The 16,640-nt window shown below is 41.8% G+C and overlaps 1 protein-coding gene across 1 annotated transcript in view; it reads right to left on the bottom strand.

The window, feature by feature from the left end:
- The window catches only part of cntn1b (contactin 1b), a 685,547-nt gene that overhangs the window by 386,596 nt on the left and 282,311 nt on the right, over nucleotides 1-16,640 (bottom strand). The window contains exons 4-6 of the mRNA XM_048607547.1: nucleotides 10,378-10,504; nucleotides 9,871-10,043; nucleotides 5,912-6,007 (exon numbers count right to left, since the gene is read on the bottom strand). Coding sequence (XP_048463504.1) covers nucleotides 5,912-6,007; nucleotides 9,871-10,043; nucleotides 10,378-10,504 — 396 coding nt within the window. The remainder of the gene's footprint in view (nucleotides 1-5,911; nucleotides 6,008-9,870; nucleotides 10,044-10,377; nucleotides 10,505-16,640) is intronic.

Below are 16,640 nucleotides of genomic sequence, written 5' to 3'. Positions count from 1 at the left end.
CAGTCAACAAAAACTTTTACTTCCAAATTCATTTAGAGGATGTGAAAATCACTGGCCGGGCCAACGTACATCATCCATCACATGGTGCCATGATCCTTGAGATCATGGGGCTAAGCTACCTTGCTGATCAGTTGCAGTCCATTTCATAGAATAATAGAATCCCTACAGTGTGGAAGCAGGCTGTTCAACCCAGTGAGTCTACACCAACCCTCTGACGAGCATCCTACCCAGACCCACCTCCCTATCCCTGTAACCCTGCATTACCCATGGCTAACCCACCCAACCGGCAAACCTTTGGATTGTGGGAGGAAACCGGAGTACCTGGAGGAAACCCACGCGGACACTGGGAGAATGTCCAAATGCCACACAGACAGTCACCAGAGGGTGGAATCAATTTATTGTCGGGAGACTCAGAATGTTGTTAGAAAGAGAGTTCCAGGACGTTGACCCAGCAACACTGAAGGAACAAGAACAGATTTCCAAGTCAGGATGGTGAGTCGCCAATTTGTAGGTGGCGGTGTTCCCACGTATCTGCTGCCATTGTCCTTACAGATGGAAGGTGCTGTCTAAGTTGCCTTGGCACATTTCTGCAGTGCACCTTGGAGATGGTACACACTGCTGCTACTGAGCATCAGTGGAAGAGGGAGGCAACGTTTAAGGATGTGGTGTTAATCAAGCAGGTTGTGTTGTCTTGGACGGTGTCAAGTTTCTTGGAGCTGTAGCCATGCAGGGAATTGGGGAGTATTCCATCACACTCCTGACTTGTGCTTTGTAGATGGTGGACAGGCTTTGGGGAGTCAGAAAATGAGTTATTCACCACAGTATTCCGAGCTCTGAGCTGCTCTTGTAGCCACAGTATGTATATGGTTACTTCAGTTCAGTTTCTTGCCAATAGTAACCCCCCCCCGGATGTCGCTAATAGGGTTTCAGTGGTGGTGGTGCCATTGAATGTCAAGAGCCGATGATCAGATTCTCTCTCGTTGGAGTTGGTCACGGACCACCACTTGTGGGGCTTGAAAGTTTCTTGCTATTCGCCAGCTCAAGCCTGGACAATGTCCAGTTCTAGCTGCATGAGGTTACAGACTGCTTCAGTATCATGGATGGTATTGAATGTTGTGCAATCATCAGTGAACAACTCCATCGCTGACCTTATGATGGAGGGAAGGTTTTCATGAAGCAGCTAAAAGTGGTTGAGCCTCAGACACGACCCCAAGCAGCTCCTGCAAAGATGTCTTGCAGCTGAGGTGATCGACCACTAACAACCACAGCCATCTTCCTGAGTGCCAGGTATGAGTCTAACCAGCAGAGAGTCCCCTGATCCCCATCTCTAACTTTGCTAGAGCCTCTTTATGCCACACTCAGTCAAAACAGCCCTGATGTCAAGGGCAGTTATTCTTACCAGAGCTCTTGAGTTCAGCTCTTTTATGCACATTTGGACCAAGATTATGAAGTGGTTAGGAACCAAATGGCTTTGCTCTACCAAAGGCAAGCATGATCACGCAGGTTATTCATTTGCTTGTGTCACCTGACAGTACTGCTGACGACTCTGTCCATTACACATGGCAAGGGATTACAATTCTTCACTTTCGCTGATTTGGCCCTCAAATTTCCTCTCAACAACTGCCCTGTTGTGCATTCAATAACTGCTCCCATTCTGTAGATCATCCTCTTTTCCTGGGTCTACACTTCCCTCGAATCTGAAACTGCACTCGCAAGTATAACTCCAGCTCTTCAATGATAACTAGCTTCACCGTGATAAAACTGCCTTTGGAGCATTCCCAGATGTATCCAGCAAATATTAATACGCATCTCAGGTGCTATTGATGGCATCTGACTTCTTCAGAGCTTCCCATAGCTCCCAGGATATCACTAACTGTCACTACACACATCCTATGTACTTCAAGTGCCTTCAGCAATGCAGTTAATAGAAGCACTGCCTAGCACAGAGTCTACTCTCTCTCCCCCACTCAAATACTCACTCTCTTTGTGGACAGCTTCAACATTTGAACTTCTTTCAGCAACCCCTAACCTGCCCTGAGTGACCAGTTAAAAGCCTTGGAATAAGACCCACTCCTATTGCTGAGTAAAACTGAATGTAGGCACCCGGCAACTGCTGGGATGGAGTGTGCTCTGAATGGTCCAGCTCACAGATTGCTGACTTTCCCAGTTCAAAGAGAGGCAACTGAAAATGGATTTCATCTCATACCATGCAATAAGATCATGCTTGATCGGACTATGGTCGTAGCTACACTTTTCTGCGCGACACCTCACCAAGCAAACTTCCTTGTAGTTCAGAAATTTGTCCAACTCAGTACTGAATGGACTGTGTGATACAATGCTTAGTGCTGTGTGTGGAAGAAAAATTCCAAAGACTCACAACCCTCTGAGAAAACCAAGTTTTCCCCATCTCCACCTTAAATGGGAGATCCTTATCTTTAAACAGTTTTAGATTCCTCCATGGAGGGGTGAAACATCTCAGCATCTAAAACTCCATATGTGGCCAACTAGGGAAACAAAGGATATTGAAATAAAATTAAGAACTGTGGATGCTGAAGATCTAAACCAAAACAGAAGTTGCCAGGGAAACCCTGCACGACTGGCCGCACTAATATAGAGAGAAAGTAGTGTTATCGTCTCAACCTTAAAAAGCTGGTATCCTGTTGCCAAGTCACCTTTTAGTCACAAATGCACAGTAAATGGATTCTGACCAGCTAGCTCAGAGCCAATCCCTAGAGATATGTGCCAGCATTAACAGCCCCAGTCAGGGAACTCATACTCAGTGAGATCCACCTCTTTCCAATCACTACAGATATCTTTGGAGGGTCACTGGACTCAAAATCTTAACTTTGTTTTCTCTCCACAAATCCTGCCAGACCTGCTGAGTTTCTCCAGCAAACTCTGGTATTGTTTGAAATTAAGGATGCTGCTAGATTAAAAGATGATGCCTACACTGTTGAATAAGGATGAGGATTGGCAACGTTACAGAAACCAGCAATGGGTAATTAAAACGGTTTATAAAAATGAAGAGAAAGATAAAAATGCAGGCCTAAACTAGCCAGGGATACAAAAGTAGATTGTAACATTGTTATAAATATATCAAAAGCGGAAAAGTGAACAGGGGTCCTTTAGAGGTAGACAGGATAAATTATCAAGGGAGATGAGGAAAGTATGGAGACACTGACGAAATTAAAGGCAACCAAGAGGCTAACAAAAGTAAGGAGCTTAAAGTAAAGAACAAGTGTTGGAGAAACTTTAGGGACTAAAATTCAACAAATTCCAGCACCCAAAAGCTTATGCCCTTTCTAAAATAAGTAGCTGCAAAGATATCGGAAACATTGGTTATGATTTTCCAAAATTCCCTAGATTCTAGAACAGCCCCAGTGATCAGATAATATAAAATTTAACACTGCTGTTCGAGAAATGAGAGACAAATAAATAGGGTATTACAGACATGTCAGTCTGGTATCTGTTGTCTACCACTGCATCACGAGTACCCTACCCCTGTTCCTTCTGCAATTTCTTTTTCTAATTAACCTGTTTTTCTAATCAAAGATGTTATTACACATCTCCAGAACAATTAGGACTTGAGCCCGGGACTCCTGGCTCAAAGATAGGGATACTACCATTGAATGACAAAAGCCCTTTAATCTACTACTGAGGAAGACTTAATAGTGTATTTATAAAACTATAGTACGAATCAGCAAAAGTAACACTGTTTTACAAAAGAGAAACTGTGCTTAATAAATGTGTTAGAGTTCTTTCAGAACGCATCTAGTGTGGTAGATAAGGGAGCACAAGTAGATCCAGTATATTTGAATTTCCAAAAGACATCTGACAAGGAGCGGAACAAGTCACTAATAGACAAGAAAACGGTATGTGGAGTTGGGTGAAGATATCAGCAGTGGACTGATGAACAGACAAGAAGCAGACAGTATGGATAAACTAGACATTTTCTAGTTGACTGCCTGTACCAAGCGAAGTGTTTCAAGGATCAATTCTGGATCCTCAAATATTAGCAATCTATCTTCGTGATTCAGATGCGGCAAGTGACCTATCAGGTTTGCTGACAATACAAAGCTAGGTTGGAATGGAAATTGTAAGATCGCAAAGATACTGCAAAGAGAGAGACAGGGTAATTTAGTGGGCCGTAATGTGACAGATGGAGCATAATGTAGGCAAATATGAGATTTACTCTCTTTAGTTATCAGAGTAAAAAAGCAGACTGTGCTTTGAAACGTGCAGAACTTATAACCATTGACATTCACAGAGACGTGTGTTCACTAGTACAAGGAGCACAGAAATGCAACAGAAAGTGCTGCAGCCTCTCTCAGAAAAGTCATATTGGACTCAAAAAGTTAACTCTGTTTCTCTCCACACACAGGTTACCACATCTGCTGAGTTTCTCCAATACTTTTGGCTTTCTTTTTCAGATTTCGAGCATCCTCAGTATTTTGCTTTTATTACAGAAATACAGTATAAATGTCCAAGAATCACAAGAATGGCACATTGGTCTTTTTTGCAAGGAAATTGGAGTACAGGAGTAAGGAAATCTTGTTATAATTGTCCAGTGATTTGCTGAGTCAACAAGGGGAGTCGGTGTATTGGTCACTGTCTTTAAGTGAGGATATATATGTAGTGTAAGAGGTCTAGCAAAGCTTTCTGTGATGACAGCCTGTATAAGATGGGCCTATAGTAGCTAAGCTTTAGAAGAATGAGACGTGAAATATTTGAAACACTTGAGATCTGAAGGGGCTTGCAAAGCACTGAGGAAAATGCAAGGGATTAGTACTAATTTTTTCTTATTCACTCATAGGATGTGGGTGTTGCTGGCTGGCCATCATTTATGACCTGTCCTTGAGAAGGTGGTGGTGAGCTGCCTTCTTAAACCGTTGCAGTCCACAAGCTGTAGATGGACCCACAATGACCTTAGGGAGGGAATTCCAGGATGGTGACCCAGCACTAACTGGACAGTGCGTCATATATCTGGCAGAGCCAAGAACTGAAAGACCCACAAACGTGTTCTGACATTTCATGATTCTACTTGTGACGTGGTGAGAATGCAAGAGCATTGTCAGTGTTTCTCCAAACGAAGAGGAGGTTCACGAGAATGGTCCCAGGAATGAAAAGCTTAACATATGAGGAAAGTTTGAGGACTCTGGGACTATACTCATTGGAGTTTAGAAGGACAAGGAGGTTTCTAATTGAAACTTACAGAATACTGAATGGCCTGGACAGAGTGGGCGTTGGGAAGATGTTTTCAATTGTAGGAGAGACGAGAACCCAAGGGTACAGCTTTAGAGTAAAGGTAAGACCTATTAAAACGGAGATAAGGAGAAACTTCTTCAGCCAGGGAGTGGTGAATCTATGGAATTCACTGCCACAGAAGGCTGTGGAGGCCAGGTCATTCAGTACATTTAAGACTGAGATAGATAGGTTCTTGATTATCAAGGGGATCAAGGGTTACGGGGAGAAAGCGGGAGAATGGAGTTGAGGAACTTATCAGCCATGACTGAATGGCGGAGCAGACTCGATGGGCCAAATGGCCTAATTTCTGCTCCTATGTGTTATGGTCTTATCACAGATTCTCCAATGCCATTATGATTTTGGCTTTGTTGACTGCTGTTCAGAGGGAGATACTGTGTACCTTTTAGAGCAGAATTTTGGAAGGCTCATCATATATGTCTCATTGTGACTCTATGGTTAAGTTCAAAGAATGCCTACAACCCATCCGACTGCCAACGCTCACATCAAAACATCCAATCACGAGAAAGCATTAATCACGAGCTGTGTCCATAAACCACAGTCCAGGAAGGAACCAACGTCTTCAGGGGAAGAGGGAAGAAGGTGAAATTGACAAGAGAAGGAAAGTACAGTTAAAGTAACATTGAAATTTAGAAACATGTATAATTACCTGGGAAATGGGGAGGAGCAGCACAAAGAAGCATGACCCCAACTCCTAAATTCACTTCCACAGCTTGGCGCTCCTCTGTTGGAAATCTCTCCAGGTCTAGAAAAGAGAGATAGATGCAGAAACAGTCTTTCTTATTCATTGAAATTCACAAGTCGCAATTTTGTAAAGTAAAGCTGAGATTGTTAACTGACCTAACAAGATGAGTTTATAACACAGTGTGGAGCTGGAGGAAGACAGCAGGCCAGGCTCTCTTCAGAAATTCTGAAGAAGTGTCCCAACCCGAACGTCAGCTTTCCTGCTCCTCTGATGCTGCCTGGCCTACTGTCTTCCTCCAGCTCCACACTGTGTTATCTCTGACTCCAGCATCTGCAGTTCTTACTATCTCAGGGCGAGCTTATGGCGGGTTGGAGCCAGATTCCAATGCAATCAAATTTCAATTCCAATTTATTCTTGTTGACACAAACTGCACCTTCCAGCAGTCCATCAAACTCCAGAATGATATTTCAGTCAACTATTTCTACAGTGTAAAGCAAAATGTTTTAATGTCTATTTAAAGGAACCTGATTGGCAGCTTCACGTTCAGCCATCAACACTGCGCAAGCATGAATTCATTACAGGAGATAGCAAGAACTGCAGATGCTGAAGTCAGAGTTAGCAGCAGGTCAGGCAGCATCAGAGGAGCAGGAACGTTGACGTTTCGGGTTTATCGCTCCTGTGATGGTGCCTGACCTGCTGTGTTCCTCCAGCTCCACAATGAATTCATTGCAGTAGCTTTAATGGGTGACACCCAGAACTGCATCGAAAACTCGCAGATACAGGTAACAGCTGGCAAGAAATCTTTAACACAACAGCAGAGCACCGAGTGGGTTCCTGCGAACTGCATATTTAAAAATGGTTACCCCTGGGAGGTTTGTTTTCTCATTATAAAATGAGGGAATACTTTGAACAAAAAGTTCAAACTACCCTGAGATTTTGCTTTCTCTTCAAGAAATGCACATAGAACAAATCTTTTACTGAGTGATGCTCCTGTTGGCACAAACATTAATTTAATTCAAGACACATCTGAGCAAATTTCACTGTGGAACAGGATTGTGACAATGCTGTGGCTTTAAGGTGTTACTTTGTTCTGCTTTCTTTTAAAGAGTGATTGGGAAGACAGGTGGTAAGCAGTCTATGAGAACATGAACAACTTGCGAAATCTTGAATTTTTTTGAAAGAAGTTGGAACAATAGAAGCAGCCTGATGGGTGTGGTCAAGCTCCCACTCACAAAGCCAGGAATCTTTAGTTTTAACTTCCAACAGAAGTTGTTTTTGGGGTCTTGAAGAGGTGCAAGCTATTTTTTGTCTCTCTCGGTTACAGCTAAAATCTGGGGACTTTCTTCCTAGGACAGGAGTTGCATGTGAGGCAATCTATGTTCTAAATTTGCCTTTTTGCCATGGGAGTGTTTATGGGATGTTACTGTATTGCAACAGTTAATAAGTAAGAGTTACTGTATCTCTTAATCTGTTAAGCTTTCCAATAGAGTTGTTATTCAAAGTTCTTCTTTCTTTTGTTGTATTTAACTATTGTGTTTGAATAAATTTTATTTTGCTTAATGTTGAGTAGTTTGACCAATTGAATTGTAACTGGAACAAAACACATGACAGTTATCTTTAAAATAAGAAAACGTTGGGGTCTAGGCTACTTTCTTAATATATTTTGAGGTGGTCTGATCTGGTCTGCAATAGGATCACAGGGACTGGGCTGAGCCCCAGTAAATAGGTTCACCGAGCTGTACTGGAGCTGTAACCTACAGATAATCAAAGACCCTCCTCAACCCATCCATGCTTCTTCAAAGAAATATAACCTAGTGCAAAAACATTCACTCTTTATTCTTGTAATTACATGTGTAGGTGTCCTGTTATCTGCAGTGCATTTAGACTGAATGGTGGACTTGTATTCATCCTCAGGGATTCTTCACCTTTCTAAGGATTCTGGAAGGACAGTGCCACATGGGGTAATGTTCACCTTCCACAGAATCTGCGTGACACCTGGCCTCACAACAGTCACCTTATGATAGGGAAACAGAAACTAGGTGAAAGTAAAACAGAGACCCATTCACATTTCCTGACTCCCCTCAAGGGGGAAATCATAAAATGGAAGAGGTGCCAGAAAGGGTGCTCGAGAGCACACCCTGCAGTGTTTAAACATATGGTCCCAGATACTACAAAGGGTGGAACAGGGCTCTGGAAGGACAGGCCCTTTTATTCTGACTCCTTCTGAAATATAATTCCATGGAATACCTCCCACAGCTGCCCCGAAGGGACGTTCCTTCACGTTGGGCATCAATACATTAGTTGACCCTGGGAGATGTCACAACCCATTCTCACAAAACATTAACATGAGTGATGCCAGCAGCAGTTGCTGAACAAGGTTTGAAGACCCCAAACAAAATTGCTCCTCGCATCCCAGTGGAACTGAATCCCATTACCATGACTGGCCTGATTCCAGTTAACTCAGGAATTTTGGATCAACGATAATAATTGCTCACCTTCAGCATGGCCGTGATGGTGGAAGTGATAGATTGCCGGGATTTTTAGAAATGAATGCAAGGACAGAGGTTTGTTCAAACTGCTCTTTCCTTCAACACAAGGGGAAAAAACAGCTTTGGGGCTCACTCAACTACATCTGAAGCATTCCTTTGCTGATTCCAGCCTGCTTGGTCAGGACTTTGTAAGATCAATTAATTCAGAATCAAATTTCATGCTACTGCACAACCTGGAGAATTAATGGTTGGCCAGGGACACATTACAGACGCATGTGCTCACTCGGAGTGGTCAGGAGTTCAGAAGCATTCATTGCAAGCTCCTTTCTCTCCTTCTCCGATAAATAATGAGTGATATTTATAGCTCAGTAATCTGTCCCTGACCATCTTTTCGTGTATAGTAACAGCAAACAGAGAATTGTACGATGAATTGCTGAGGGGTACGAATTATTACTCTCAAATGAACTCATCCAACAAGTCCCAAGTGGGCAATTACAGAACGGTAATGGTCAAAAATCAGCAGTGGATAATAAATTCTCCCCGGCGGTTCCATTCTGTGCTCTTTATTTTATTGAAATGCCTGGCAAAAGGATCAAGGTGCACAAGGCAACCCATCAGGAAGGTTGGAAAGCGTCAGGAAAGGTGAATCATCAATCATCGATTAGATGATATACAGCTTTTTTACTAAAGAAGGTTGTAAACACATGTGTTAACAGATAATAAACAGGAAGAAGCCAAATGCAAACTCACATGGACAGTGGTGGTCAAGCTTCCAGCTGGAGCTGTCTAGGTCTTCAACTTTGGAGTACACTTTCTACCCTTTTCCATCACTTTTCCTCCTTTAAGATATTACTTATTATGTAGCTCTTTAACCAAGCTACTTTCTTTTTTAAACACAGGGAGTGGTTCTTGCGTGGAATGAACTGTCAGAGAAAGTGGTGGATGCAGGTACAATTAAAAGACATCTGGATAAGTTCATGACTAAGAAAGGTTTAGAGGGATATGGGTCAAGCGTAGGCAGGTGGGACTAGTTTAGTTTGGGAACAGAGTCGATTTGGGCGAGTTGGGCCGAACAGCCTGTTTCTGTGCTGGATGACTCTGACTCTATCTCCTAAAGTGGGTGGGTATAATACTTTTTAACAAAATAAAACACTTGAAATTTCTTGGGAGGTTTTATCACACTAAAAGGTGCTCTATAAATTCAAGTTCCTGTTAAAGTTGTCACCTCTGACAGTGCGTCACTCTCGGAGTGTGGTACCTGAGAACTAGGTTGGATTATGTGCTTAAGTAGAGCTTACAACCAATGGACAGGGTATTACTACTGAGCCCCAGCTGCAATACATGAAGTAAAAGGCAAACATGAAACACTTAACAAATAGAAACTGGCATATAGATCAGATGAGGAAGATTTCTGATTTCCAAGATATTACATACATCCAAATTGCAGGTTGGCTTCTTTGCTGACAATGGTTCCGTACTTGTTTGTTGCAAGACACTGGTATTTGCCACGATCCTTGACATCTTCTGGGTTGTTGATAACGAGGTTACCACCAATCATATTGTAACGAGTATCATCCACATTAATGTCACGGTTGTTCAGTTTCCACCTATAGCAAAAACAAAACGATTTCTACACGTAATTCAAGAGAAACATTGGCTACTGGGGAGTCCTGAACCCACAAGATATTCCTTCACTTATCTTTGACACAGTGGTATTCGTGACAGGAAACATGAATGCAAAGGCAAATCAAGACCATTCCAGTACTCACCTGGCAATCAAATGATATCAATAGGGAACAGGAAAAGTAGAAGTGAATATAACGTGAGGTCAGTCAGGTTTGACATACTTTCTAATATGGATAAAAGACACATGGAGCAATATTCCTTGAACACTTACAAAAGACAGGCTCATGTATACAAAACAGAAAGCATTGCTTTTACCTGTAAACTGGGGGGGGATTTGCCCGAACCCGGCAGTTTAGAGACACTTTTGCCTCCTCAGACTCTTTTGGGTAGATTGTAGGGAGTGGTTGCTCTTCAAACACTGGTCCATGCTGCCTACTGTCTTCTGTAAGTATAAAACACAGCTATTATAGCCAGAGGCTGCACTTGTATGAAATACCATGGCATGTCCAACAATAGAACTCTTAACAGTTCAGTGCAGGTCTTATCTGGTCCATCCATTGGACACAATGTGCCAATGGGCTCCTTCCATGCACTAGATTTCCATAGTTCAATATGCTTCTGTTATTATTTTTGTTACTTACATTTCATTAGCATCAATGACATATTATCAGTTAGCCAACCTCCCACTACGGCACATCTTGTTTCACTTTTCATGGTTTCATGTGCATTGGAAGAGCACGAACAGATGGTGAATGTAACTCATTCCCTTCCCTCAATATTCCTCCGACACCAAATGCAAGTTATTTCATCCTGAAACCATCTTTCTCAGGCTCATCCTTCTATCTTACATTTACCACAAATACTTAAAACCCATAAACAAGCAATTATTCAAGACACATGGTTAGCTGTGGCATTCTTTAAAGGGTTCAACTAACTTTGCTTCAGATTGAACCAGTTAGTCCTTGTCCTTAGATTCTCAAATGCTGCAACTTAGAAACTTCCATAATCTGCCCAACGTTGATGTGGCAAACTGAAACTTATGGTCCCATAATTTGCACCTCTTAAACACATCACTCATTCCTTCTCTCAGTTACTAACTTGGTCAATTTGTTCTAACATCCCCAAGGCAAATAAAGCCACACTTGGGAAGCCCTGGTGTCATTCAGTACAAGTGTAACAACCATGCGACCGATGTTGACAGATGCTGGGGTAAAATGATATCAGATGCCTGGTGGATCATACCACACAAACACCCCGATGTTAACTGTGGACTCCCAAATGGTGGGAGCTTGCATTAGTTTCCACATGAATGAAATGTATTTAATCTCGATTACGCAAAGAATCATTCCCACCAAATTGCAATTGATTTTACGTACATTGTCAAGGTATGGTCAATGTATTGTCAAGGTACAGTCAATATTAAATCATTCAAGGAGGGCACCTTAGAACTCTAAGTAATAAATTGAACAAGCACTTCAGAGCAGACTCAACTTTTAAATATCTTTATGAAAGATTTACACCCAATTAGAAAGAAAACCTGCAATCAATATTTGAACAGTGTGCCCTAAAGACAAGGCAGCCAGACTTTCATCTCTGTTGGCACAAAAACACGAATTCAGAGTATATTAAAGACTGTTTCCAAGTTAGTTTAGTTTATTAGAGTCCTCCAAAGCCGAGTTGCTTTCATTTGAATATTCCTTGACAGATCCAACATTTGATGATTTTCTGAAGAAGGGTCCAGACCCGAAACGTCAGCTTTCCTGCTCCTCTGATGCTGCTTGGCCTGCTGTGTTCATCCAGCTCTACACCTTGTTATCTTTGATGACAGCTGGTCCACTGAAGGTAGGCCTTCCAGATAACAGGTCTTCCAGTGTCCCCTGTGGAGAAGACAGCGGATGGAGCTGAGGCCACTCCATCCTTGACTTGACACCACTTGCCCTCTTCTGCACGGGTGCCATAGGTTCACAGAAGGAAGCCGCAATTAGTGAGCTGATCTGACAGCTTTGTCAGGAGAAGATTTGAAAATGAAGCTATCGGAATGAGGTTCTTGGAAATGCTGCTGCTTCAATGTTGTAAAATGAACACCTCCAGTTAGAACAACCAGCAGCACACAGTGTTTAGCAGTCACATCAGCAGTCCTGTCTCATAGCTTACCATCTTTCTGCTTGTATCAAAACCCAACTCCTATCAACAAGCATAACTAGTTCTTACGTAGTGGAAATATAATCCAAATACACATCAAACTTCTGAGTAATGCGAAAACAAGTCTACAATACTGCATCACTTTGTATCAGGTCAAACACATTACCATGTAGCAGCGATATCTGCTGCCTGGTTTTAAAGTTCTGGATAAATGTGAATGTTTTGTGATTCCTTCCTACCTCAGCAGTGACCAGTTATTTATCAGGACATTATGTTTCGTTCCAACTAAATACCCAACCTACCCAAATGTAGGTTGTTAGATGACAATATGACGAGTGCGTGGACAATCCAGAATGCTGTTCACATTTTTTTTTACAAATCCATGACAAAGCATCTTTGCAGCAAGAGGCACCATCCAAAATTGCTGATAGCCAACCGTCTTTGAGTATTTAGTCAAAGCCAAACTACAGCCCAGGAACTACTGGAGGAGCTTTCAGAGATGAAATGAGATGCTTCAATTGACATTAACCAAAAATGGATCACAGCCATTCAGACAATCTAAGCTAGCATGCTCACATCACAAACACTGCGTAAGGTAGTTATAAACCCTATTTAGAATGAATAGGTGACCAGCCATATAACAACAGCAGACACAAAATACAATGAAACATGAAGCGCTGATTTGTTACTCTCAGCAGCAGTTGTTTCTGGTCTTACATTTCTTCACATTTGAAATCAATACCTGCTAAATTTCTCTTCAACCAACAACATGTTCCAATGAAGAGTTCTGTCACATTTCATATGTACACATCCATTCTAATGAGTGAAAGGTTCGTACCTTGTTATTATTTTCCTGTTGACTTTAAAACATCTTCTGTGGGATGTCTACTCTGCTTATCTATTCTTCAATTATTTTTTAATCTCAGGATTTAAGAACATTTTCTTTTAAATCATGCTCTGTTTATGGATTATTTAATGTTCTATCACTAAGACACTAGACAAAACAGGAGACACAAATCAGTTGAAGATGCTAGTTTAAATACTCCCTTGACATTACTGACAAACCTGTCTGCAGCAAATCTCTATCTTTCACACACAAAACCCTTTCTCCCCCCCAAAACCAATTTTGGATCAGCAAAAGTGAGAGTTCGACCACTATACTCATTTCAAAAAACACAGTCTGAAAATTCTCCGCAGCCATTAGCATCCCTGAACCAAACTGTTCAAGAACGCTGCCTTGGCTTGGTAACTCTATATTGACCCATGAATGACCTGATACATGCTTCGGTTCTTACGGTAAATGTACATGACCGTTTCTGTATGCTCGTAAGAACTTGCTGAGGTAATTCTGGCTGGAGGAGATTAATAATATATTCTCAGATCACAAGAGTTGGCTCATTGGTCAAGAGATACGATTCTTGCTTTGTGAGATGGTGCAAAATAACTGTGAAAGGTCATGGGTGCAAATCCCGGATGAGATCTCACATTGCCACCATTAGTTACAAGATTCAGGGAGGATGCTTTCCCTGGCTAAGGGGTCTAGAATCAAGAACACAGCCTTGGGACGAAGGGTAGACCATTTAGGACTGAGATGAGGGAACATTTCTTTACTTCAACACTGGTGAGCCGGTGAAATTCTCTACCACAGAAAACTATGGAGCCAAATCACCGAATTTTTCATGAAATAGATAATTTCTAAAGATTTCTAGGAGTATGGGGAGAAGCGGGAATCTGGTATTGAGAGAGACGATCAGGTATAATCATACTGAATGGTAGAAGGAGTAAACGGTCTACTCTTACTCATCGGTTCAATGTTTCGATAACAGAAGTATCTCAGAGGGAATGATGAAATGTGAAATTGCTTTTCAGGTTTTCACACCAAACTAATTAGTTTATGGCCTGAAATTGGACTGTGCAATATTAAAACAAAGTTCAATGCTACTGGTATGAAATGATTTTGCTCAACATTTGAACGCAGAAGTAAATTGATTAATTCCTTGTTAAAATAACGTTCAAGGAAGTTCATACTAATACATCAAGTGAGTCCTTATGTGCAAATACCAGCCCTTGGCATTCAGAACCAATTTTCAGTCGTTGTCATTCCAAGTTTGAGGATGCTGTGATAATACATAGGGATGTCTTGCACTGACAAAATAGGATGTTGCCCAGCTGTGAAAACCAAAGGTGACTTAATCAATGGTACCAGGAGTGGGAATTGTAAGCATTCACAAATAGTGGCCTCCATAAAGGAACAAAATGAGGTTTGGTCAAAGGCTGCCACAAAAGTCAGGCCTTATCATCTTCACTGCTCCCTGCCAAGACATTCCATTTGTTCCAAGTATACACACGCACACACACACACACACACATACACACACACACACACACACACTCTCAATCCCCTGTGGCCATATGGCTCACTCCACATGGCCCAGTAAACTGACATGACGATTTCACACACACACTCGAGCTACATTCAAATGTATCAAAGCGCTGAGCTCAACCACAAGTTTAATGAGACCAGCATGTAATGTGACACTTGTTCTCACCGCACTCAAGAGTAAAGAAACTGAAGAATCTACATTGGTGATATGGAAGACAAGTGCAAGAATGGATTAAAGGGACAGATCTTCCAGGGAAAAAGAAATAATTGGCAATCTTTTACTTTAGGTGGAAGAACAGCGGCCAGTGGAGCTTTTCATCATTTTGATCCCCAGTAATAACAAGCACATCATGTAATGATGCAGTTCAGTGCTAGTTATGTTTCATAATCTTCATAAAACTTTCTCAAGCTTCCTCAACAGCCAGTTCACTTTTTAATCGCATCCATTCCCACAGCACATTCTGGCCACCCTTCACATATACAAACACATGAGCAGCTACATTGAGCTGTTGCCATCACTGAGTGTGTGAATTTTCACATCAGGTTCTAATGCAAAGATTGCATCACAGTTCTTTATCAGGCAAATTTACAATCCTGCCCTTCCGTCTGAGGCCCCTCTGAGTGTCTCCAATGGACATGTAAGTCCATGTCAATCAGTCTAACATGAATTCAGCATCCTACTGTCCTGTCTTAACACTATTTTTTGCATGGATCCGTGCTGACGCCATTATGCCCCAAGCTTGGTCATGGATGAAAAATTTGCCTCATTTGTTCGCAGTAGTGTCTCTGACCAGGTTACCACTGCGTTTCCACATCTGGCACAGTCTAAAATAAAGTTAGTGTGATGTAGAGTATCAGAATCTAACTCTCTGGAACTGTTTTGCAGCAATTCTCTCTTTGTCAATATAAATAAACACTTTGTGCCTTTAAATACTGCACTGCCTGGTGCGATATATTTGCCACTGGATACTGTCAGCCAAATGTCAGAAAGAACACTGCACACCTTTTCCATAACACAGGGGGCAAGTGCTTGCTAAGTCAGCTCACACACAGATAGTACTAATTTTTCCCTGTAATATTTTGAGAAAGTTCACTCTTCCAATATAGAATGCAACTTCAGTACGTAGGCATTGCATCCATCTTCAAATCATTAGCTGCCTTCTCAATTTGCAAGCAGCCACGGCTCATTAGACCAGGCTCTCTGGTGATCAAAACAAACCCTCAAGACGCAGACTCAGAGTTTGGGGGCAACATATCGTCTGGATTGTTTTTCACTGGAGATGTTGGAAGGATCTCAACTTGAGTTTAACGAGAACCAGAAGATCCAACAAACATAAATCATTTGCCCTTCATCCTGAACAGAAACATAGAATTGGACTTCAGCCCTTTGAAAGCAAGGTAGTGTGCACAAGTCTCAATTTGAGCTTGTGTCCTCCCCTCTCAGTCACGCTGGGACTTAGGTCCTGAGGTACACCTGCCACTACAATGACTTTGGGGTTAAAAGTACAACTACATTCAGCAATTAAGCAAAGTCAGTTCCTTTACTTTGCTCAATCATGTTATTTTGCAAACTGACAGTCTTTAAAACTAACTCAATGTTTAAACACCCAGCAAGTTAGTCTACCTCTAGATGTTTCTGGATCAATACCCAGTTGTCAGACCTACAAGTTGAGCTACCAATTCACAAACTGTAACATACTGACTACACACAGCGCACTGGTCAGTAATGGCTGTAACAAGATCTCTTGAAAATACAGGAAATACATTGGGCTTTGAAGCTCAAAATATATATATCAAAACTAACCTATAGCCCGCAGTTACTTCAAAGCCATCATCTCATTTTACGGTTGACAGCATGGTTAAAAGCAGCTTAAGCTTTTCTCTTGAGGTTTATGGTGTCAGTGAAATCCTTGATCATATCACTGCCTTGTAATCATTCCCACGTAACCATTATTCCCTACTTACAAGCTACATGGGGAGTCAATATTTTATGTTTGGATATCACATGTCGACACTTTGGGACAATAATGCCACACCAAAAGAAAAATCGATA

The sequence above is a fragment of the Rhincodon typus genome, chromosome 18, assembly GCF_021869965.1.
Source record: "Rhincodon typus isolate 14 chromosome 18, sRhiTyp1.1, whole genome shotgun sequence".
NCBI lineage: Eukaryota > Metazoa > Chordata > Chondrichthyes > Orectolobiformes > Rhincodontidae > Rhincodon > Rhincodon typus.
The sequence above is the reverse complement of the archived record's forward strand: the minus strand, read 5'-3'. Positions and strand labels throughout refer to the sequence as shown.